The 23,639-nt window shown below is 36.6% G+C and overlaps 1 protein-coding gene across 1 annotated transcript in view; it reads left to right on the plus strand.

Annotated features, from left to right (window-relative positions):
- The first annotated feature begins 351 nt into the window (after positions 1–351).
- The window catches only part of LOC140142239 (uncharacterized), a 32,607-nt gene continuing 9,319 nt past the window's right edge, over positions 352–23,639 (plus strand). The window contains exons 1-5 of the mRNA XM_072164207.1: positions 352–423; positions 2,614–2,746; positions 16,852–16,946; positions 20,798–20,890; positions 21,748–21,810. Coding sequence (XP_072020308.1) covers positions 352–423; positions 2,614–2,746; positions 16,852–16,946; positions 20,798–20,890; positions 21,748–21,810 — 456 coding nt within the window. The remainder of the gene's footprint in view (positions 424–2,613; positions 2,747–16,851; positions 16,947–20,797; positions 20,891–21,747; positions 21,811–23,639) is intronic.

Genomic DNA, 23,639 nt, shown 5'->3' on the forward strand with positions numbered 1-23,639 from the left:
TTCTGTGGTCTATGCTCGTTTCTGGTTTCTAACTGGAATTTCTGACAAAATCTTGTTCGCGCAGTTCTTGTTTGTCTGGGCGCGCCGCTCCCCTCCCCCTGGCGCGCCGCTCAGTCCGCAACACCGAGCACTGATGAGTTGTCAGCGAGCTCGCGTGACACGCTAAACTCGCTCGCGTGACACGCTACACTCGCTCGCGAGTCATGTACGCATAGTGACAGTTACGCGTTGTATGACAACAACCGCAGCAAAATGTAAACATAAAGGTGTATGAACAGAAAAGGCCTATGTTAGGATAATTAAAGTCAGTTGTTGTAACAGTCTAGGCGGTGTCCAACGAATAATAGCAGGATGGCGATGGATTATCTTGCAAGCAAGGCCAAAAGCCAGGCCGTTAAACATGGTAAACGAGCTGGTGCAAAGGTAATGTTTTTACTTGTTTGATTATTTTGAGCTCTCCCCCTTTCCCAATCCCACTCGCCCTTATTATCTCTTTCTGACAGAAACAGACACATCACACCACAGTCACCACAGCATTTTTGTGCATGGATGATCATGATGATAATAGTATTACAGTCAGAGTAAGGTGATGGCCGAGCGGGTATAGGCGCTGCTGAGCCATCGGCCGGGATAATACGATCTGCATGGGTTTGAGCCCCGCCCCAATTCAACACAAAAGTTGGCAACCATGATAGTTACCAAATAGCGCGGAGAAGGGGTAAATTTTCTTACCAGTAGCGAGGACCGCGAAATTAGCAAAATATTTAATTTCCCCTGTCCATGAAATTTGACCTTGAAATCAGCAAAATAAATTTAATTTGCACTGTCCACTAAATTTGGATAAAAGGGGTACTGGGGAAATCTGGTAATTTTATGTCAATATTTAGTGTCATTGAAAATGTGTGTTTGAAATTCTAGTCATTGAAAAGAGGTGTTTGAAATTATTTTTGTCATTGAAAGCCACAAAAAGAGTTTTTGGCCAAAAAAGGGGGGGGTAAATTTGATGAAAATCAAAGGGGGTCTTTAAAAATTTTGGTAACTCTCATGGTTGCCAACTTTTGTGTTGATCGAGTTGGGAGCCGGAGTTCGAGCCTCGGGCTTATATTTTGTGACAATTCATTTGCCTATCCCAAAATGTTCCTCTAAGGTCGGGAATCCTGCAATTATGTTCAGTTACTGTGAGGTTAGTTTCAGAGTTTATTCGTCTGGTTGTGAAGCAGACTCTGCTTAACCCTAACCCGCCTGAATACTACAAAATACTACTTGATATATGCGCTGTTCGTGCATGCATCCCACGTGGTGTGATGACGCAATCGCCCTAAGTGATATATAGGCACGGTTTCGCTGGCCAGCGAAGCCCAAGACCCGTGGCAAAGTGTCGCCGACCGAGTGTTCGAATCCCACCCAGAGCAAACAACTTCTTTCCTTCTTTTCTCTCTTTATTCTTTCCTTCTTTCCCTTCCCGTCGCCGAAAAGCCCTTAGGGCGTTAGGGTTAGGGATCTGGAATGAGCGTTTTGAGCGTTTCGACAGTATTTTTGTGGGACATGAGAGCACATCAGACATATCAATTGCATTCTGAATACGAAGAATGTCTTTCTGATATCAAATAATTTTCATTTTTGAAATTCACGATATAATACAACTTTTATGACAAATTATTAAAATTTGATATTTTTCACATTTTCGATATATAACAGTCCTCGAAGTAAATTTTATAAATCTAATGATATATTCTTAAAGTGTATGTAGCTGGGAGGAAAAGCCAACGATCAATTGAAAATTTTGACTTTTCATATTGAAGATATGAATTTTTTTCCCCAAAAGACCTAATTTTTTTTTGTGTTTGGAAAGAAAAACCCATATCTTCAATACGAAAGGTCAAATTTTTCACTTGATCGTCGGCTTTTCATCCCACCTACATACACTTTATATAAATCATCAGATTTATAAAGTTTACTTCGAGTACTGTTAAATATCAAAAATATTAATTTTTTAATTAATCATTTGCCATAAAATGTATTACATTGCGAATTTCAAAATTCAAAATCATTTGATATCAGAAGGACATTCTTCGTATTCAGAATGCAATTTGATATGTCTGATGTGCTCTAATGTCCCACAATAAATACTGTCCAAACGTTCATACCCCATCCCTTAAAGCAGTATAAATATAATTGTAGAATTCCTTCTCACTCCCATACACTGTTGTGTATGAACGGGGTCTCGTGGTTCGGAAAGTCACGTAAAGCTGGTGGATCATGAATAAATAGTCAAAAGTCTGTCCGGGGGTTATTTTTTCACAATTTGGGTTTGTTGCGAATTTGCGATGTTATTAATGTTAGAAATATTGTCTGATAGTTTCAGACTGGAATATAACTGGCGTCTTGTATTTTTAAAGGCCGATATCTCAATTTCCAAGTTTATAATACCATAACTTACGAACTCAATATCTTCGCTTAGAAATGTCCGATTTCATTGGGGAAAATGGTGTTGTGGAGCAAAATATCTCTATATTTAAGATATGTAAAAACCTCAAAATTGATAACCTGCCCAAAAGTGTTTCCTTTTGACATGACACGTCACATATGTCTCTTTTTTTGCTTGTATCAAAGGTGTTACAAAAAATGGGAGCTGAAGGAACAAGGGACCCTGTATTTGACGACTTCAACTTTTCTTTTCAAAAACAAATGGCACAGTCAGAGAAGTTAAAACAGGAAATTGGAAGATACGAACACTGTTTGAAAGGTAGGTCCTATTTGTCCTATCCAGTACACCTTTTTCGTAATTGACCACTTCGATCGTTGCCGTTGGCGGCGTTTGACTCTGCTATTGGAGTTAGCAGAGCCAAACGCCATCAAGTGAGTTCCATGCAGTTTTAAGCACTTCTCTAACTGGGACAAATAGCGAATTAACAATGACCATTTTTAAAGTGGGAAAGACCTATTAGTCCGGCTGCAAAAACAATATTTTGGGGGTTAGATGGTTTTGCCAGTTAAAGTTTGTTTTTTTGCTGGTTATTGATCTTTGAGTGGTGTAGAAAAATATTCCGTGGGATGTAAAATCGTCACCCTTGGGCAATCCGAGATATTCAAGATGGCCGCCACGTATCTCTGAAATAACATTAAAACGGTGTTTTAGTGACAAAAGGTATCATACCAAATAACTATAGTGTTTTGGGCAGTTAAAGTTTGTTTTTTGCTGATAAATGATCTTCGAGTGGTGTAGAATAAGATTCTAAGGGGTGTGAAATTATCACCCTTTGGCAATCCGAGATATTCAAGATGGCCGCCACGTATCTCTAAAATAGCATTCAAGGGGGCGCAACACTAAATCACTACGCATTTTATGTAAGAACGAAATTCGGCTAATATAGTCCATAGTGAGTATGAGATTGTAGCGACCATATCTACCGACATGTTCACTTTAAATCACTCAATATCAGCTCATATGAATTCGACAAGTGTCGTCAATGATAACATGCAGAAAAAACCGGACATTTTATCTCAAAAGCAATTCTCTGTGGCGGATGAAGACAACTTCCGATTTTGAAATGTGAGTGGTGAATTTAGTATATTTTTAGGCCATATTTTTGCACCGCGAAATAGCGAAAAAAAGTCAACGGTCATCGATATATGCCGACAAAAGTTTTGGAATCTACAGAAACAGAGCTTTAATTTGATACCAAATTTATTTTGCCAAGTATTGCAGGGACGCCAGGAATGGCGCTCGAAGTAGGCCAAAATCACACGTTATCCTATGGGACGCTTATTTAGTGTTGCGCCCCCTTGTAACGGCCGTCGTTATGAACGCGTTGTTTTACATTCTTCGCGTAAAATAAGAAATGCGCGTCATGAAATGTGTTCTATTTCAATCATGATGATAAACAAGGATTACGAAAAGTCACCCTGATGAATTATTATTGGGAAAATGCTTTATTGGCCGAGCAGGCGCCTGCAAAGTCTAGAAATTGTATCCAAAAATCTTCAAAAAGGCTCAAAAATGGGTTTTAAAGTTAATAGGCATTGTTAATCTGCATGAAGCCGTTTTGCTGCATATTCAGTAGGCCTATGCAAAAAGATCATAATTGTTCCTACTGAAACGGGGGGGATCTTTGTACTTCACACTCATTAACAAGTGCTTTCCAAAACAAAATGGCAAGACAGATAATCTAGAAAAGAAATTAAACTTGGTTCAAAGACGTGCTTAAATTGTTGTTTGTCACTAGTTTTAGTGAGTTTTGTGCAAACTCTCGCATATTGGAGGAAAAGTCGAAATATGCGATTTTCAGCATTTCGGCACTGATCTTTAAAACAACATTTCTCTTGAACGAAATGTCGCAGAGACATGAAATTTTCTGTGTTGAGCTACAAATTTTCTCTAATTTAATTAATAAGTGACAAATGTGGATTTTGAAAACTTTTAAATCCTTATAAGGGGCGCAACACTAAATCACTACGCATTTTATGTAAGAACGAAATTCGGCTAATATAGTCCATAGTGAGTATGAGATTGTAGCGACCATATCTACCGACATGTTCACTTTAAATCACTCAATATCAGCTCATATGAATTCGACAAGTGTCGTCAATGATAACATGCAGAAAAAACCGGACATTTTATCTCAAAAGCAATTCTCTGTGGCGGATGAAGACAACTTCCGATTTTGAAATGTGAGTGGTGAATTTAGTATATTTTAGGCCATATTTTTTGCACCGCGAAATAGCGAAAAAAGTCAACGGTCATCGATATATGCCGACAAAAGTTTTGGAATCTACAGAAACAGAGCTTTAATTTGATACCAAATTTATTTTGCCAAGTATTGCAGGGACGCCAGGAATGGCGCTCGAAGTAGGCCAAAATCACACGTTATCCTATGGGACGCTTATTTAGTGTTGCGCCCCTTGTAACGGCCGTCGTTATGAACGCGTTGTTTTTACATTCTTCGCGTAAAATAAGAAATGCGCGTCATGAAATGTGTTCTATTTCAATCATGATGATAAACAAGGATTACGAAAAGTCACCCTGATGAATTATTATTGGGAAAATGCTTTATTGGCCGAGCAGGCGCCTGCAAAGTCTAGAAATTGTATCCAAAAATCTTCAAAAGGCTCAAAAATGGGTTTTAAAGTTAATAGGCATTGTTAATCTGCATGAAGCCGTTGCGTGCATATTCAGTAGGCCTATGCAAAAAGATCATAATTGTTACTACTGAAACGGGGGGGATCTTTGTACTTCACACTCATTAACAAGTGCTTTCCAAAACAAAATGGCAAGACAGATAATCTAGAAAAGAAATTAAACTTGGTTCAAAGACGTGCTTAAATTGTTGTTTGTCACTAGTTTTAGTGAGTTTTGTGCAAACTCTCGCATATTGGAGGAAAAGTCGAAATATGCGATTTTCCGCATTTCGGCACTGATCTTTAAAACAACATTTCTCTTGAACGAAATGTCGCAGAGACATGAAATTTTCTGTGTTGAGCTACAAATTTTCTCTAATTTAATTAATAAGTGACAAATGTGGATTTTGAAAACTTTTAAATCCTTATAAGGGGGCGCAACACTAAATCACTACGCATTTTATGTAAGAACGAAATTCGGCTAATATAGTCCATAGTGAGTATGAGATTGTAGCGACCATATCTACCGACATGTTCACTTTAAATCACTCAATATCAGCTCATATGAATTCGACAAGTGTCGTCAATGATAACATGCAGAAAAACCGGACATTTTATCTCAAAAGCAATTCTCTGTGGCGGATGAAGACAACTTCCGATTTTGAAATGTGAGTGGTGAATTTAGTATATTTTTAGGCCATATTTTTTGCACCGCGAAATAGCGAAAAAAAGTCAACGGTCATCGATATATGCCGACAAAAGTTTTGGAATCTACAGAAACAGAGCTTTAATTTGATACCAAATTTATTTTGCCAAGTATTGCAGGGACGCCAGGAATGGCGCTCGAAGTAGGCCAAAATCACACGTTATCCTATGGGACGCTTATTTAGTGTTGCGCCCCTCAAATGGTGTTTTATTGACAAAAGGTATCATACCAAATGCTGTTCTGGGCAGTTAAAGTTTATTTTTTTGCTGATAAATGCTCTTTAAGTGGTGTAGAATAAGATTCTAGGGGTGTAAAATTGTCACCCTTTGGCAATCCGAGATATTCAAAATGGCCGATTCGTAACTCTGAAATAGCATTCAAATGGTGTCTTAGTGACAAATAGTATCATACCAAATAATTATAGGGTTTTGGGCAGTTAAAGTTAGTTTTTTTTGCTGATAAATGATCTTTGAGTGGTGTAGGATAAAATTCTAAGGGGTGTGAAATTGTCATCCTTGGGCAATCCGAGATATTCAAAATGGCCGATTCGTAATTCTGAAATAGCATTAAATGGTGTTTTAGTGACAAATGGTATCATACCAAATAATTATAGTGTTTTGGGCAGTTAAAGTTAGTTTTTTTTGCTGATAAATGATCTTTGAGTGGTGTAGGATAAGATTCTAAGGGGTGTGAAATTGTCACCCTTGGGCAATCTGAGATATTCAAAATGGCCAATTCGTAACTCTGAAATAGCATTCAAATGGTGTTTTAGTGACAAATGGTATCATACCAAATAATTATAGTGTTTTGGGCAGTTAAAGTTAGTTTTTTGCTGATAAATGATCTTTGAGTGGTGTAGAATAAGATTCCAAGGGGTGTGAAATTATCACCCTTGGGCAATCCGAGATATTCAAAATGGCCGACACGTAACTCTTAAATAGCATTCAAATGATTTTATTGGTAACAAAACAAATAATTATAGCGTATGTAGTGCGCATTAATGGTAGTGTGGGCTCAATATGTAATATATGCACGTAGATTATGAATTGACACGCTTCAGTGAGCCCAAATTGCATGATGGCGTCCCGTGAGTTGTGTAATGTATGCTCATAATAGGTAACTGTCTTTTCTCAACATATTGAATGGTTTGCATAACATATCATACTCATACGTTCTTGTTATTTAATTTAATCATTCTTAACCATTTGCATAAAGTTTTACCTGTCTTTCATTTTTAGCAATAGAATACACCAATTAGATTGAATTAAAAATCATTACATGTGTATATATTGTCAGCATGAAATAAATAATAATAATAATAAATACTGAACTTATAACGCGCACAAATTTCCAAGGGATGCGAGGCGCGAGAAGAAGACAGAAGGAAGGGAAACATCATATTTGGGGGAAGAGATAAGTTTTAAGGAGACTTTTAAAAGTCCCAGTGCTATGGGCCATTCTGATGACTATAGGCAGCTTATTCCAAAGACTGGGGCCAGCCACAGAAAAGGCAGTATCCCCAGCCAGTTTGAAGGTTCTGGGGATGACAAGCGAGTTACCAGCCGATCGGAGATAGTATGAGGACTGGCGGATATGGAGCAATGAAGAGAGGTAATCAGGAGAATCCAGATTGACACATTTGTAAGTGTGGACAAGCGTACGAAATTTAATTCGTTCAGCCACAGGAAGCCAGTGAAGCTGGGCAAGTAATGGGGATGTGGAAGTGAATCTGGGCTTCTGGAAGATGAGGCGGGCAGATTTGTTCTGGATACCCTGCAGACGTTGAATGTTTTTCTGAGGGATGCCATTTAGGAGGGAGGAACAGTAATCTATCCTAGACAATATAAGGGCACGCACAATGTTATTACACGTGTTGAAGTCAATGAAACGTCTTATCCTGCCAAGATTCCGTAGTTGCCAATTAAGGGACCTACAAAGCTGAGTGACATGGTCGGACATCTTCAAGTCACCATCAAATACAACGCCAAGATTTTTTATTGAGGCGGAGGGTTTGATAACATGCTCATCGAGGTGAAGAGTGTAAAACTTCACCAATTCATAATGAGTAGCAGAGGCGGCAATGAAATATTCAGTTTTTGCCATATTGAGCTTGAGCTTGTTACTCTGAAGCCACACCCTCAACTCATTGATGCAATTAATGAGTTTAAAGAGGGCACAAGCCGCATCACCAGGTATAGCAGGATCAAAGACGCCGAACAACTGAACATCATCCGCATAAAAATGGAATTGAACATCATGGTGACGAATGATCTGACCCATAGGAATAGTGTAATAACAGAAAGCCTGTGGCCTGAGAACAGACCCTTGGGGTACACCATGTTTGAGAAGAGCAGTCTCGGAAAACTTGCCTTAACAAAAACCTGACTAGTTCTGTTGGTCAGGTAGGTCTTGAAAAAATTCAAGGCAGTGTCAGTGAGACCAAATTCTTGACTCAACCGCCGCAATAGAATACCATGATCAACTGTATCAAATGCGGCGGTCAAGTCAAGTAACACCATGATGCAGTCATGTCTACAGTAGAACTCATCTCGACCTTTGCAGGATTAAACCCCATTAAAAGCTATTAAACCAAGATAACACTCATTGAAGCAGCTCAACTGATTAAATCAGATCTTCTCTGGTTGTGAACAAGTGTCTGTTTTCAATGTGCGACATCGCAATAAAGCTGGTATTTATAGCTTCAGTTGGGTAACCGATTATAAAGGAAACGAAAGGAAACAATGGTATGTGTACTTTTGTTCACGAAATGAGACAAAGACCTGCTTTTTGTTAACCAGCATTCTTCAAAATGAGCAACATAATGATTGTTGACTTAACACGGTTTGGAAATAATTTCTTCATATTTTTGGTGTTATCTGTCGTTTACATATCCTTCCTAAAACACAAAAGTGCGACCCTCTCCAAACATCTAAATTAGCTAAAAATTTAGGACATGTTACAAAACTTTATTTTCTAGAACCTATTTAGAATAATTTAAATGTAGCTTTTACCGTTTTTGTGGCATCCTTCAGAAGTGAGCGGTCCGATACCAATATTTTTGGTCAAATCTCCATTCAATTAACACGGGGAGTTGGCTAGCTATGCCTTGCCCTCACTCATATTTTACAAAAGTGCGACCATTTCTGAACATCTAACCTAGCTGTAATTTTAGGTCATGTTAGAGAAATATATTTGCTAGAAGTTTTGGAGAATAAATAAAATATTGACTGGTTATTTTTCACACAGTGATGTTAACTAGGCAAGTGTCCATTCTCCCAACATACATCATTTGTAGGGGTCACGCGTCAATGGTGAGAGCACTGTGTATTGTGTATAGGAAAACGGACAGTAACTGCAGTATGCAACAAAGACAGCTTTCCGGCCATCAACAGCTCTCATTATTTGATCGTGAACATGTAGGAGAGCTATATGTTCTTTAACACAAATACCTGAGAATTGTAGCTATAATTGTATGACACTCTTTGAAAATTCACTTTCAAGGAGTGTGAAGATATAATGATTACTGTTCCAAGGGAGTAATTTGAGTAATAGCCCACATTTGTATGGACTAAGGTTTAGTTTTGAAAATGACAAACTGGCCTATATTATACAGCGAGAAAACATTCCAACGTGCGCAGAAAAAAAAAAAACAGCATATTTTCTTCAGTCATTTAAAAAAAATTGAAACAGTATGTATTTGTTTCAATTTATCTTCACATACCGATACGGGAACGAATGTAATAATGCTCATCGTTGCTCTCTGAACAATGGGCCAGCACGTATACAAACAATAATCAATGCAAGCAAGATTATGAGTATGATTTGTATGTCAGCTTATGTCAGCCTGAAAAATGATCACGCAAAACTAATATTGCCAATTATGTAGAAGATGGCTCTACCCAGTCCGCCAAACGACTACGTTGATCTTCCCCCACTTTGACTTCCAGCAATACTAATGTGGGGGAAGTGTGTGAACTCCAAAAGATTCAAAGCATCCAGACAGATGGAAGCTTGCATTATGTACATATCTACACATGAACGTTATGCCAAAATTTGAGTATCTGATAGCAAAATGCGCGATCGTGATGATAGCTAGGCAAATGAAATCAGAGAACGTTTAGAAATCTCTGTGAGTAATCTTCACGCGATGGAAATTAGGCATCACAGAGATCCTGTGCCTGAAGAAAGAACAGATGATTGTGTTTCAATTCAGTGAGTGTTCCAGGCTAAAGAAGAAATAAAACCAGCAAACAAACTTTATTATTTTACTGTTTTTAGTGACAAAAGCAATACACGCTGTGATGTTGCAGCATCTGAAGAAGATGCAACTGATGAATTCCTAAAACATGCTGTAGATATCCTATCTGGTGATAAGAGTCGCATTTGGAAACCTGCTGAATTGTATCAGAAATGCTACACACATTTGGAAATCACATTAACTCGTGCTGATCGTAGGTGACACAATGAAGAACTCCAAACAAACTTTGCCGAACTAGTTCTTTCATCACAAAGTTATTCTAGTATTATCGTATTCCGTTGCAACTTTAACGCACGTGAAATGTGAAGTTATAATGAAACTGTTACAGGCAGTAGCATCCAAAGAGTAGCCAAGCAGATAGTACGAGAGTACAAAGACATTCGCATTGTCAAGTCACACTACAATATCGCAATCGACGAGGATTTGGCTGCATAATCAGTATCTGACATGCTACAATTTCATCGCCGAAGTTGAAGAAGTCCTTGTTAGCTTTACTGATATGCAAAAAAGTCCTGTGCAAAAGCAAGCAATGGATCTTCAAGTGGCATTGGGTGTCTTACTCAGAGATTCAAAGATGATTAGAAACCATTTGTTCGACTACCGGGTTACATGTTGCTATAATGATCGCTCCTACACTTCAAGAATTTCGGCTGCAGTTGCAGGCGCTGTTGATATTAGTTGTCAAGGAATTGAAGGCGCTCAGCTCAGGAAGGATTGGTACAAGTTGGGCAGATACAGATCGGGATACTGATATCAGTTCAGATATCACCAAACGGAAAGCTGCTAACCCCGAGCTGTCACTAAATACACTCCCTGCAAAAAGTCTTCCAAAATGTGTTATATTTTTACCTTTCATTTCGGTGGTGGCCATCTTGGAATTTTTATGCGATTGTAAGGAAGTAAAATGTCAATCTGGATCTGGTTAATTCTAGGGTGTACATTAATTATTGTAAGAAACAAAATCTGGCAAAAGAACTTTATCTTGAAACTAATGGTTTTTGCTTATGACGTTTAACAGCGGCCATTTTGAATTGCGAGAGTGTCATGTTTAAAACTGTATATAGTTTATATTTAAAGCACCCAAAAGGAAAATAATTTACACAAAATACTTCAAGTTATCATTTTATGGTACCGCTAGTGAATAACCGAGCTTAATTTTAGTATCCATAGCGGCCATCTTGAATATTTCTACTTGCCCAAGGGTTACCATTTTACATCCCCCAAAATCTTATATTGTACCACTGAAAGAGTAATAATCAGCAAAGAAAACTACTTTAACTGGCAAAACCATCTAACCTTGCTCTGCCACCGGACTATATTGGCGAAGAGAGAATGTCAAACAAGTAGAGCAACAAGATTATGTAACAACAAATTCATGAAAAAGAGGTAATTTATGCCACCCAGCAATATTTTATTTAAAGACCTAATACGCTGCCGAAGTTACGTAATAAATCGGATTAACTACCATAGCAATAGGTGAAAACAATTTTGAACATATCGCCCTGCACTACAGGCAGGTTGAACTACTCACCTGTGTAGGTCTGCAATCATAGATTGAATACAATACCGGTCTTCAAAAATACTAATCTTACGGGTGCAAGTGATTAGCATGATACGGTTTAATGCAGAGGTACCACGTGAAAGTATCAGTGCAGCGCGGTATATTCAAAAATTGTTTTCACCTATTGCTATGGTATAGTTAATCCGATTATTACGTAACTTCGCCAGCGTATACGTCGTACAGTGTGTCCCAATAAAATAATCAAGTGGTTTTATTTTTCTATAACTCGAATTGGAATCATATTTAAAAAGGAAGCTGTAGCACACTCTGTTTCCTATCATTGTGAATTTGGTTCGATTTTGTCATTTTGTGCCTACTATAATGAATTAAGTGGAATTATTGCAATTAGATCAAAAGCCGTTAAACTTGAGGCCTAAATGAAATAACTTCATGACAAGTGCGATCAATATTAAGACGAATGCATTTACACGAGTTTATTATCCATCATATACATCCAGTGCATCAGTTTAGAATGAAACAATATTAATCAACTGCTGAAGTGATCATTTTAGTTCGAACTTTTATGAAAAACCTGGGCGCTAGAAGTATTATAACAAAATAGAGCACCCGGTATTTTTATTGGGACAAACGTTGTACTTTATTATTTAATGTCTGATTTAAACTTGAGGCAAGCCTTTATATGCGTACACCATTGATGATGTACAGTATGAGCTCGATTTTATAACACCGCAACATATGTTACATGGTGACTGATTAGCCTACATATACCCCAATAAGCACTACACGGTCGTCATGAGATGGTGAGAAAGAAATAGGATATTTGATTTGGTTTACGTATTATAGATGCTATAATTAGTAAAAACTTGGAGCTGCTTTCTTTGTGACATATCTGAAATCATAATGAAAGTCTACTAGCAAAATTTATTCCAGGTAAAGCAACAAAACAAGGTAATTCCTTTTCATCTCTCTTGATGATGTATCTCTCCTTTGTATTTTTTGAAAATATTCGATCGAAATTTCACCTTCCATATAACATCTCCAAAGGATTGTGTGAAAACAAAACAGTTATCAAGATAAAGCAAACCAAATGATTGAATTGAACAAAATAAAGCAAAATAAATACTAAAAGTAAATGAATGAATAAATGAAATAACAAAATAAATATAAATAAAAATAAATAAATTTAAAAAAAATTTAAAAAAAACACACACAAAAAAACCCACAAAAACAACAACAACAACAACAAACAAAACAAATCAAAACAAAACAATACAAAAACAAACAAAAACCCGAAAAAAAAAAACAAAACAAAAAATAAAAGAAAAGAAACAAAAATAAATAAATAAGAAATAAAAAAAACCCGAACCCCCCAAAAAAAATACAAAAAGAAAAAAAGGAAAAAAAAGAAAAGAAACCCAAAAAATAAATTAAAAAATAAAATAGACAGAACACAAACAAACCAGCAAACAACATTTATATATAAGCGATCTGACAGGTGTATCGCGATAAATATGAGTTAGAAAAACAATCCAGCGATGCCAGATATAACTTAGATGTTACTTCCTGATGTAAAACAGGGAGTAGCGTGGCACACTGGTTAAGGGGTATAATCCATGCGTGCAGTATTTACGCACTCGTTTCGAAAGGAATTTCTGACAATATCTTGTCCGGCAGGCGTTATTTCTTTCTGCAACCATAATGGGCCGCAATGCGATAACACATAGTACATACATGTAATTATAGGCCTATGAGGCTAGATATAACACGAGTTTATTACCATTATTATTTCCTCTTACTTAAGGGCTGGGGTATGAACGTTTGGACAGTATTTATTTTGGGACATCAGAGCACATCAGACATATCGAATTGCATTTGAATACGAAGAATGTCATTCTGATATCAAATAATTTTGATTTTTGAAATTCGCAATTTAATACACATTTTATGGCAAATCATTAAAATTGATATTTTGATATTTAACAGTACTTGAAGTAAACTTTATAAATCTGATGATTTATACTTAAAGTGTATGTAGGTGGGATGAAAAGCCGACGATCAATTGAACATTTTGACCTTTCGTATTGAAGATATGGATTTTTTCCCAAAACACCAAAAAAAATTAGGTCTTTTTGGGAAAAAAATCCATATCTTCAATATGAAAGGTCAAAATTTTCAATTGACCGTCGGCTTTTCCTCCTGCTACATACACTTTAAGAATATATCATTGGATTTATATAATTTACTTCGAGGACTGTTATATATCAAAAATTTGAAAAATATCAAATTTTTATGATTTGTCATAAAATTTGTATTATATTGTGATTTTCAAAAAATGAAAATTATTTGATATCAGAAAGACATGCTTCGTATTCAGAATGCAATTCGATAGGTCCGAGGTGCTCTCATGTCCCACAAAAAATACTGTCGAAACGCAATAAACGCTCATTTTTGATCCCTTAATAAAATAAAAAGCAATCGATAGAATTAAAATTCTACAACGGTTTACCTGGGGGGTTCGAACCCACAATCTATGTATCCATAGTCTAATGCCTACACGAATGTAGGCCTACTATGATTCGTTGTGCCAGAAAGGTGTTTGTTTATGATACTTATTGATTACGGAATAAAGTGCATACACACAATATACTATTACTAGTAGGCCTATATTATATTAGTACTAATAAATACGTATATAATCCTAACCCTAACCCTAACCCTAACCCTAATCCCTAACCCTAACCCTAACCCTAACCCCAACCCTTACCCTAAACCCTAACCCTAACCCTAACCCTAACCTTAAACCCTAACCCTAACCCCTAACCCGTACCCTAACCCTAACCATAAGACCCTAACCCTGACAATAATGGACCTTGCCTCGGACTATGCGGTTAGTGATATATTGCGGCCCACTATGGTTGCAGAAAGAAATTAAGCGTCCGGCAGTTCTTGCGATATCACCTGCATACGCGGACAACTTATCCCGGGGGGGGGGGGGGGTTCTTCGAAAAATTTTGTACGGGGTGTGCCACGCAGACTTTCGGATGCTGACTTTCTCTATACCTACTTTTTGCTGTTTTTACTACCCATCAGTATACCAATTTTCAAGAAAAAGCACCCAAAAAGCACCCAAATTTGCCATAATTGGGCGCCTTAATGGTATTTTTGCCCAAATGCGCCCAATTGGGCGCATTGGTATCCACTGAAAACCCACCCATCGATATACCAAAATCGCTGAAAAGGTACCCCAAAACCGTGGCACATCCCCGTATACCTTCAACCAGGAAGAACCCCCCCCGGGCAACTTATAGCGCGTTAACGCGAGTGACGCCGCACTGGTATTTTGAACCAAAAAATATGCCATTTCTGCTCAAATTGTGAAAAAGTAACTCGGTGACCCCCATTTTTTATTAGCTTTATTGAAACATCCTATCAGTGCGCATTTTACATACAAAAATCAGCAAAATTGTTGGAGTAGATTTTTTGATATAATCGAAAATATGTTTGAATTTTTCATTTTACCATAGACGCCTGTTCTATAATTTTTCCCCCAAACAGCCTTTTTATAATGGTTATTTCCCAAAAACTAGCTCGGTGACCCCTCTTTTTTATTTTAGATATTCGATATATATCGATGAAATCTAATTGGTACGAAATTTAAGAAAAATTGTTGGACGGGATCTTGTATGGACTATACCCCTTAAGGTCTTAGCCTTTGGTGCGAGGTCTCGGGTTCAATTCCCCGCAGGACAAAACAATCTCCGCTCTCCCCGTGGTTCATCTGGTAATGGCGATGGCGGTGCAGATGATCCATAATTAAAAAAAATAGACCTCGTTACAGTCGGTTCCGATCAGGGTAACGCCCGATTGTCGGCTACACTTGCCTGTCCTGTAAAAATACCCCGACCAGCTATGCGACCCATCAGGTCACTTCTGCCTGACCGAAGTTTCGTCAGCGTTATCTCTTATAGATTTCAGCTATTGATGCGTAGATATACCATGATAAAAAATAAAAATAAAAAGCATACATAATATTGTTGACTTAAACGTTTTTATGAGAGGAACATATCAGCTGTCATGATAAGATGTTCTAATTTAAGGAAAGTCATCAAAAAAGTCAACCATATAATCTGTTTATATTCATGTTCACTCCCGGATGACTACAAAATGTGTTTCTCTGACGAATTGCCGTTATCAAATTTAAGTAGAAAAATATAAAGTTTAAAGGTAATTATATACTGAAGGATTTAATGGGGGCTTTAAGAAAGATTTAAAGGCAGAACTTATATAGGGAAGCAAATCTATTTTAAATCGGTTCTTAGATCCATGTTTTGACTGATTTTCTTTATGTTAAACGCCGACACGTTTTCTTTGATATTTTGAACTGGTTTGATTGTCAACATGATCAAGGTTGAAAGATTTAGCAATATAATTATGACAATATATTGCATGATAATAATGATGATTTTGTTGTTGTTGTTGTTGATGTTAGTGGTATAGTGATAGACCCGGAGCCCAGAAATTTATTCAAGTGAAAAGCGCCAGATGCAGAACAACTGACCCCATTGGTAGAAAGAGTCATACCCGCACATTACACAAATTCATTGCCTGTGGTTTCCCGCCCAAATCCGCCCAATTAAGAACGCCATTATAGGCCTACTAAAAATCCTATTTTCGTCAATATCTGGATAACTAAGCCTATGTAGTAGAATCAAAATTCAGGTATATACACAGGTCTATCTTTTTATGGTCAATCATCTCAAAAATGTATTATTTTCTAGTCAGGGTATATCTTTCCCGCCATTCAAAATTCAAACAAAGAAAATAAATATAGACCGATGATGATGACGATGATGATGCTGATAACTATAATGATTTCGACGAAAGAAGAGATGAATACCACCACGTCAAAAATGATGTGATAATAATGTCATCTCTGTTGTGATACACTCTTAGAAAAAAAAACGGTTCTAAGTAGGCCTATATAGAACCTAAAAAGGTTCTTGAACTGTCCCGTATGTGGAACCTTAATTGGTTCTACAAAGAACAGAAAGAACCATTTCAGACCTGAAAAGGGTTCTGGAAAGGTCAGAAAGAACCATTATAGACCTGAAAAGGGTCCTGGAAAAGCCAGAAAGAACCAATTTTGGTTCTTTAAATTTTTGAAGAACCTCTTTCTCTTGAAGGTTCTACATACAGGACAGCCAAGAAGCTTTTTTTCTAAGAGTGCATCGTTTGTAATTTTCTCAGAGATGAAGAAAGCAATGAAGGGCTTGAACGACATAATGGCGGACTTTTATGAAGATTTCTGGCCGCAAGCGAGAGAATTTCAACTAGCTTTACAGGTAAGATGTAAATAAATTCCGTAAGTCGTTTGATATTTAAAAACAAATCCGGTTTAATTTCATATTAATTGTTTTTGAAGTTCACAAGTGTTCACAAGTTCATGTGTTCTCAAGTTCATTGAGATAAATGAGAGCGAGTCGTAGCATACAACATATGTTTTAAAAAAATCGGGAAACGACAAAAAAGGAGGCGGTTCTTTTGACTTATTTATTTTCAATATCTTGCACCATAACCCAAGAAATCAACAAAGTTTTTGGATATCAGACCACAAAACTTCCTATAAGACGTACATAACGTGTTTAAAAAGTAACACACAGGGTGTGACGAAATGCATCAATTTTAAAAACAGAATTGTCATGTTAGTTGTAACAATTTTGATACCTTATTTTCTCTGGATACATGTATCGCTCCATATACTAACCTTGGTAGTAACTCTTTGAATGACAATAGGTGCAGATTCAAAAGTTGCATTGAAATGTCAGTGTAGGGGAGACCGGGGCGTGTTCGCCCTATTTTTTTTTCAAACTCGCCTAGAGAGTGCAGTTCTCATGTTAGATGGCTATAGTATATTTACACTTTAAAGCTGTATACTGTAGCTAAATACTACCACATTTGTAAGAACGGGAAATTTCGAAATACGGGCGTCCGATAATTTATGGTCCTTTTTTACAGTATGTAATATACTTATGAGTTTTTATCTCGTAATGAAGTGGGTGTGATTATGTGCATGATGTGTTTTATGCTTGTTTATTAAAGCTATATATTGCCATGAATTCTGTATGTCAACTCTCAAAATGAATCACGTAGGCCTACGCACTCCAAAATAAGTGATAATAATTAGAGAGCGTGGTGAATTCACGGGTATTAAAACTTATTCTGATAGACTATTTTGTTTTACAACAAGTCCAATAATTCACTCACGTTATACACGTTTCATCTTCCAACCGGAAGACTTCATCAGTAATGCACTAATGATCTAGTCTTTCACCTCCACTGGACTTGTAAAACTAAATTTAACAATTCAAGGAGTTATACTTATCGAAATTGTCCATCTAAATAGCCCACGTAAATTATTCTTGCTTTGAGCAAATTTGTAGTTAATTATAACAACATATTAAAGTCCGACCACCGATTTTTAGAAAAACGAAAAAAAAAAAAGCGTTACATATTTTCCGCTCTTGTAAATTGTTGTTGATTGACATTCAAGCCTACGGCAAACACAAAATTGTCTTTGACCATGTTGACAAGACAAAAAAAGGGTTCTTTGACGAGTATATAAATATGGTGTTAAAAAGTCATTTTTTACAAAAGCAATTTTCTTCATCTAGTTCTTTTCTACCCGTAGGCTCTGTAACCCCATAGTAAAGACCATGATATTAGTGTTTGTTCACGGTGATTTCGGATCCATAGCTATCGAAATCCAGACTCATGCTGTCCATGCACGTAGGCTGACTAAGGCTGTATAGAAAGTATAAAGAAAATGATAGAGTTTATCATGTTTATATCACGATTCACGATGCGAACTTATTTCAGCTTAAATCAAATAATTTCAAAGAATGATATAAATGTAGCTATAGGCATATCTAAAATAGGCCTAAATAGGCCTAAGGCCGTGGAAAAAAACTCGCGGGATGAGAGATTAACAACGCCACAGAGCCTTTACAATATAAGATAAAAAACAATGTACCTTCAAAACAAATTTGAAAAAATTTTGCCGAAATAAATTGACCCATCTATGCCTATAATCTATAACAAATTACCGAGTTGCAAAACTTTTCGTGATAAAAACTCGAACGGTTGAGATGCAACTGCAAATTTCACTTTTGCAAACCTAATCATTCACTGAGTTACGCTGCATATTCACCTCATTTTTTCCAATCTCAGTGATTAAAGTCTAAAAATGAGCAAAAATACCTTTAAAAATATCCAGGGACCTCAAAATAGTGAGCATCAGTTACTATGTCCGCCTAAAAAAACGCGTATCATTTAGTTCGCGTCATCTCGCGACATCGCGTATCAACACGCTGCCTCTAAAATGAGTGAGGAGAGTGCATGGGTGCCATGGGTTGGCGATATTATTTAACAATCCGCGATGCATGGGTGACCATCATATTTTGTGAACATGGCAAATTAATAGCCGTCACAATTGTCTTTATACTGACTTAAAAATTGTAGGCCTACATTTTATTTTCACATTCAAACATTTTTTAGCTTTAATTTTGTGAGCTAAGGGGGAACAGTGAAAAGAACGGGGTCGAGGATAGGGGACAACACGGGGGGGAAGTTGATTAAAATGAATTAAATGAAATGACTGATCAATCGGGATATGAATTAGGGAGTTGGTAAAATTGTTCGCAATAAAAATTCGGAGGGTGGCAATGCATTTGTAAAATTGCATTTATTTACGAACCGCGAAAGACGGGTGACCGCTAGTTTATACGAATTTGGCATATATCATACATAAAAGTCCAGACCATAAGACCGAAAAAGACTATTTCAGCGGAGCCATCCCAATGTTTTAATAAGAGGGGTGGGGTTGTGTCCATACACCATGTGTGTGTGTTTTGTACCACATTAACATCACATTTGACAATTTAAGGTTAAAAATTGCTCATTTAAGCTCGCATTTGTACCAATGGACAAGATTCTCTCTACTTAAGAATCTTTCACAAACCCCATCCCCCCATCTCTCTAAATGTAAAAGAGCGAAAAACTTACTCCCCAAAAGAGTGATTCACTTATAAGGCAACTCAAAAAGAGTGATGTGTTTTGAACTTTTAAACCACTCTAAAAGAGTGATAACCACTCTAAAAGAGTGAATTTCATCTCTTTCAAAGAGTTATGAGGGACAACTCTAAAAATGTGTTGTCCTTCATTTAACTCCTTGAACGAGTTGAAATTCACTCTTTTAGAGTGGTTCTCGTTCTTTAAGTGGTTTTAAAGTTAAAAAGACATTTCACTCTTTATTGAGTAGTTTAAGTGAACCACTCTTTTTGGGAGTGAGGTTTTCGCTCTTTTCGAAAAGAAATCGACGCCACTCCTATATACACCTGCTTGTACTAAAAAACAGGTGTATTAGGGAACCTTCCTTTTTTTTTTTTACTAAGAACATGAGTGTTTGATCTAATAGTTTCTAACCATTCTAACCATTTTTTTGGGTGTTTCTGACCACATTTCATGTTAAATCTGAAGATACTTATTACGATAACACAAAACTGTCAAAATGCAACATGAATATGACAGTATAATGTACATATAAAAGAAATATAGTCGTGGAATAGTGTGACATTATATACGTGACCGATTGACCGTGTACGATCATGACGAACTTGTGTTTTTCAATGGTGTTTTGGCCCAAAGGCATTTATCGGTGATTCGCTAAAACAGAAGATCTTAAAAGAATCATCAAAATTAGATTCTTGCATTTTTAAAAAGAGAATGGGATGCGCTAAGGGATGAAATCAAAACTCGACCGGCGGTTGACCGCCGGTTCCGTCCGTTTTCCCAGTTGTTTAGAACAATAGACACCGGACGGAACCGGCGGTCAAGTTTTGATTTCAACCCTAACGTCCATGCAAATGATAACATCGCACAGGACATACAACGGCAAAATATCACATTAAGATCAACGTTCGGAGAATTAACACTTACAGTGATGTTGAGAAAGTTTGCCATAACAAAGAAGAAACTACACTAAGATTGAGGACAGGGAACTTTCCGAGAACTTTTCAGAACATTATGATTCAAGTACAACGTCGCGATGATGAGAAGTGAGCGTGGTTTCTCAGCAGTTGTGAGTGTTACTGACCCGTTATCAAATACATTTTTGACAATTTTCCATTTTTTGCAGGACCAAGAAACCATATGCGGCAATCTTATTCGTGACGTACACAACTTAGCAGATCCCCTTAGAAGATACCAGATAAATTTTGTTGATATTAAGGTATGAATACTCATTTACGAAGCTTGTCGGGAAATGAACGCAACTATACCCCTAGACAAGTCTGGATTTAAATTCTTATACTGTAATAAAATGTAGAAAGCAGCTCATGTTAAAAGTGGATACCTATTAGGGTGATTTAAGGTGTTACTACACCCCCTGATAAATTTTGTAACTAATTTTGCATTTTTCGCAAAAAATAACTACACATTGGTAACAAAAGTTATGTATATTATATGGGCAAGGAATCCAATATACTGATTCAAGACAAGTGGTTCATTTTGTATGTTAAGAAATGAGGTACATTCTACAATGTTCTAGCGGTACCTCTTTTCTTATCATAAATAACGTACCGCTTGTCTTGAGTACCTGAAATTCCAGTGTAGTATTAAACTGGATTCCTTGCCCCTATAATATACATAACATTTGTTATTAAACACAGTGTTATTATTTTTTGGGAAAAATGCAAAAATAGTCACAAATTTATCGAAGGGTGTAGTACCATCTTAGGGTGCTTCTAAAACGTTGTTTATCACGCTCAAATTTGGCGTCTTGACCCTTAAAAATTGAAATTCAAAATTATCATATCAAATTATTCTTCAGATCCCAAGAGCTCCAAAAAGGATGCTATTGATAAAAACCCATACTTTGTGTTTCGGAGTTTCATTTTGGATTTTTATCCTGCAAGTATATAGTGAAGGGTGCTCGGGTAAACCAATCTTTGAGCAACTGTACACCATAGAAATCAAAACGCCATGGTTATTTAAACATAAAAAGCAAACGTGTCTTATGTTCTACTGCACAGTTAACTGTGTTAAACTATATAGCAGCATTTATTGTTTACATTGTATCTATTACAGGAGCGAGTGAAAAAACGAGAAAACAAGCTAATGGATTACGACACAGCCAGGCGGGCACTTGATGTAGGTAGTTTCACATCGTCAACTGAATGTGAGAAAGCCGTAAATGCATACAAATATCAAGGCATTTACGACTTTCTTGCAATCAGGTGTCGATTCAAGGGGACTAATTTTAGCCCTCTTCTTTTAGAATTTGAACTCTTTTGTTTTCAGCGTTATTTTTGTCGCATAAGTTGAAACAATAAACTACGAAATGCGTAAATTCCTGTGGAGATTGTAATTCACGTGACCCATTTGAATAATAAACCGTAGTTTGTGCAGCGACAAGAGTAGAGAAAATGTTTCCAAAATGTGTGCCGCAGCCCTAAAACTGCAGCAAAGTGATACCATCATTAATGTCACCGTAAACAAAACATAATTGAATATATTATGCAGTAAAGGCAACACGTGGAAGCAATGTGCTTTTTCCAAGCTCCGGGTTACCGCACTCAAAACCATGTCATTGTCACCATCATCATCATTAACAATATCAACGTATCAACATCATATTTATCACCATAATTGAACGACCTATTTCATCGGCATCCCTATAGGAACAAAAACAAACAAAAAACTCAATTTGATCAAGTAACGGCATTCTTGCTCGTAGTTTTAAATGATAATTAAAATTATCTGATTGTCAAATCCGTAGATCAAAACCGGTAATTGCCAATGAATGCTAAATATAATGCTGGTTAGACGAGATTAGCAAAGCCTCTCTCTACTACTTACATGTCATACGAGGGTATATGTGTGACACTCCATAATTTTTCTCTATTATATAAAGCCCGATTCCTACTTCACTTTGTAGACCATGATGTCACTCAACTTACTATTTCTTTTATGAACATAATTATGGGTAATAATAATGTACAACCAAAGTTGGTAAAACGTTCGCATACAAAATTATGTATCAATTCAATATCGTGATTTTTCTCGAGTCAACAATTTAATTAAAAATTACACATATCAATATCATCCCAAGATATAGTTTTTATTTATTCTTTTTTGAATACATCGTTGGGTTTTATTCCATTATTATATGTCGTTATACGACATTAAAGTTATTCATGTTTGTACCAAGAACAGGTAAATTTATAATAGGGAAATGGCCGTGTGTATGATTTCAATAGTATATGAGCCTATTTTTCAAAACAACCTTTTTGACTCTTATGTGAATGTTCCTTTAAATTATCATGGGTCATCCGTTTTAGGGGGATTTTTGTTTCATCTCCTTTACAATAATGTATGGCACAAAGAACGCAAGAAAATTGTGTTTTCTTTCGAGTCAAGCAACTTAATTGAAAATAATATAATCAATGCTATTCCAATTAAGATATTATTCTTTAAAACATTTTAAAAAAATAAGTAAAAAATCATCAGTGCATGGGTTTTTATTCTTTTACTCAGTGCCGTTTATGTGACCCCCACATTACGCATATTTATACCACTTAGGAACAAGTAGAGGTAAATGACACAGTATGTACATGAGTATCCCGCATCTTTACCTAATGTGGTTTAGAAAATATGTAGCATCAATAGATTTCAATAGAAAATGAGCCTCTCTTCTGAGTCATAATAGCCCGATGGGTCAGTGGTTCAAAACAGGGCCGGAAAAAACAACTTTTCTCTCCATCGCCCTATAAGTTATTTCCTTCCCCTTCGCCAGAAAAGTACTTGGGGCGTTAGGGTTAATACCGCCTTTAATTTCCCTTCATTGAGGCCTACATTCAAAATCAAAAGTGCACATTTTTTCCTACCATGCTAGGTAATGTCCTCATCTCCATTAACTTCATAAACAATATCAACATCACACAGTGTCATCGCCCCGATATCTTCATGGCAGAAATCGC

Source organism: Amphiura filiformis, chromosome 20, assembly GCF_039555335.1.
Source record: "Amphiura filiformis chromosome 20, Afil_fr2py, whole genome shotgun sequence".
Taxonomy (NCBI): domain Eukaryota; kingdom Metazoa; phylum Echinodermata; class Ophiuroidea; order Amphilepidida; family Amphiuridae; genus Amphiura; species Amphiura filiformis.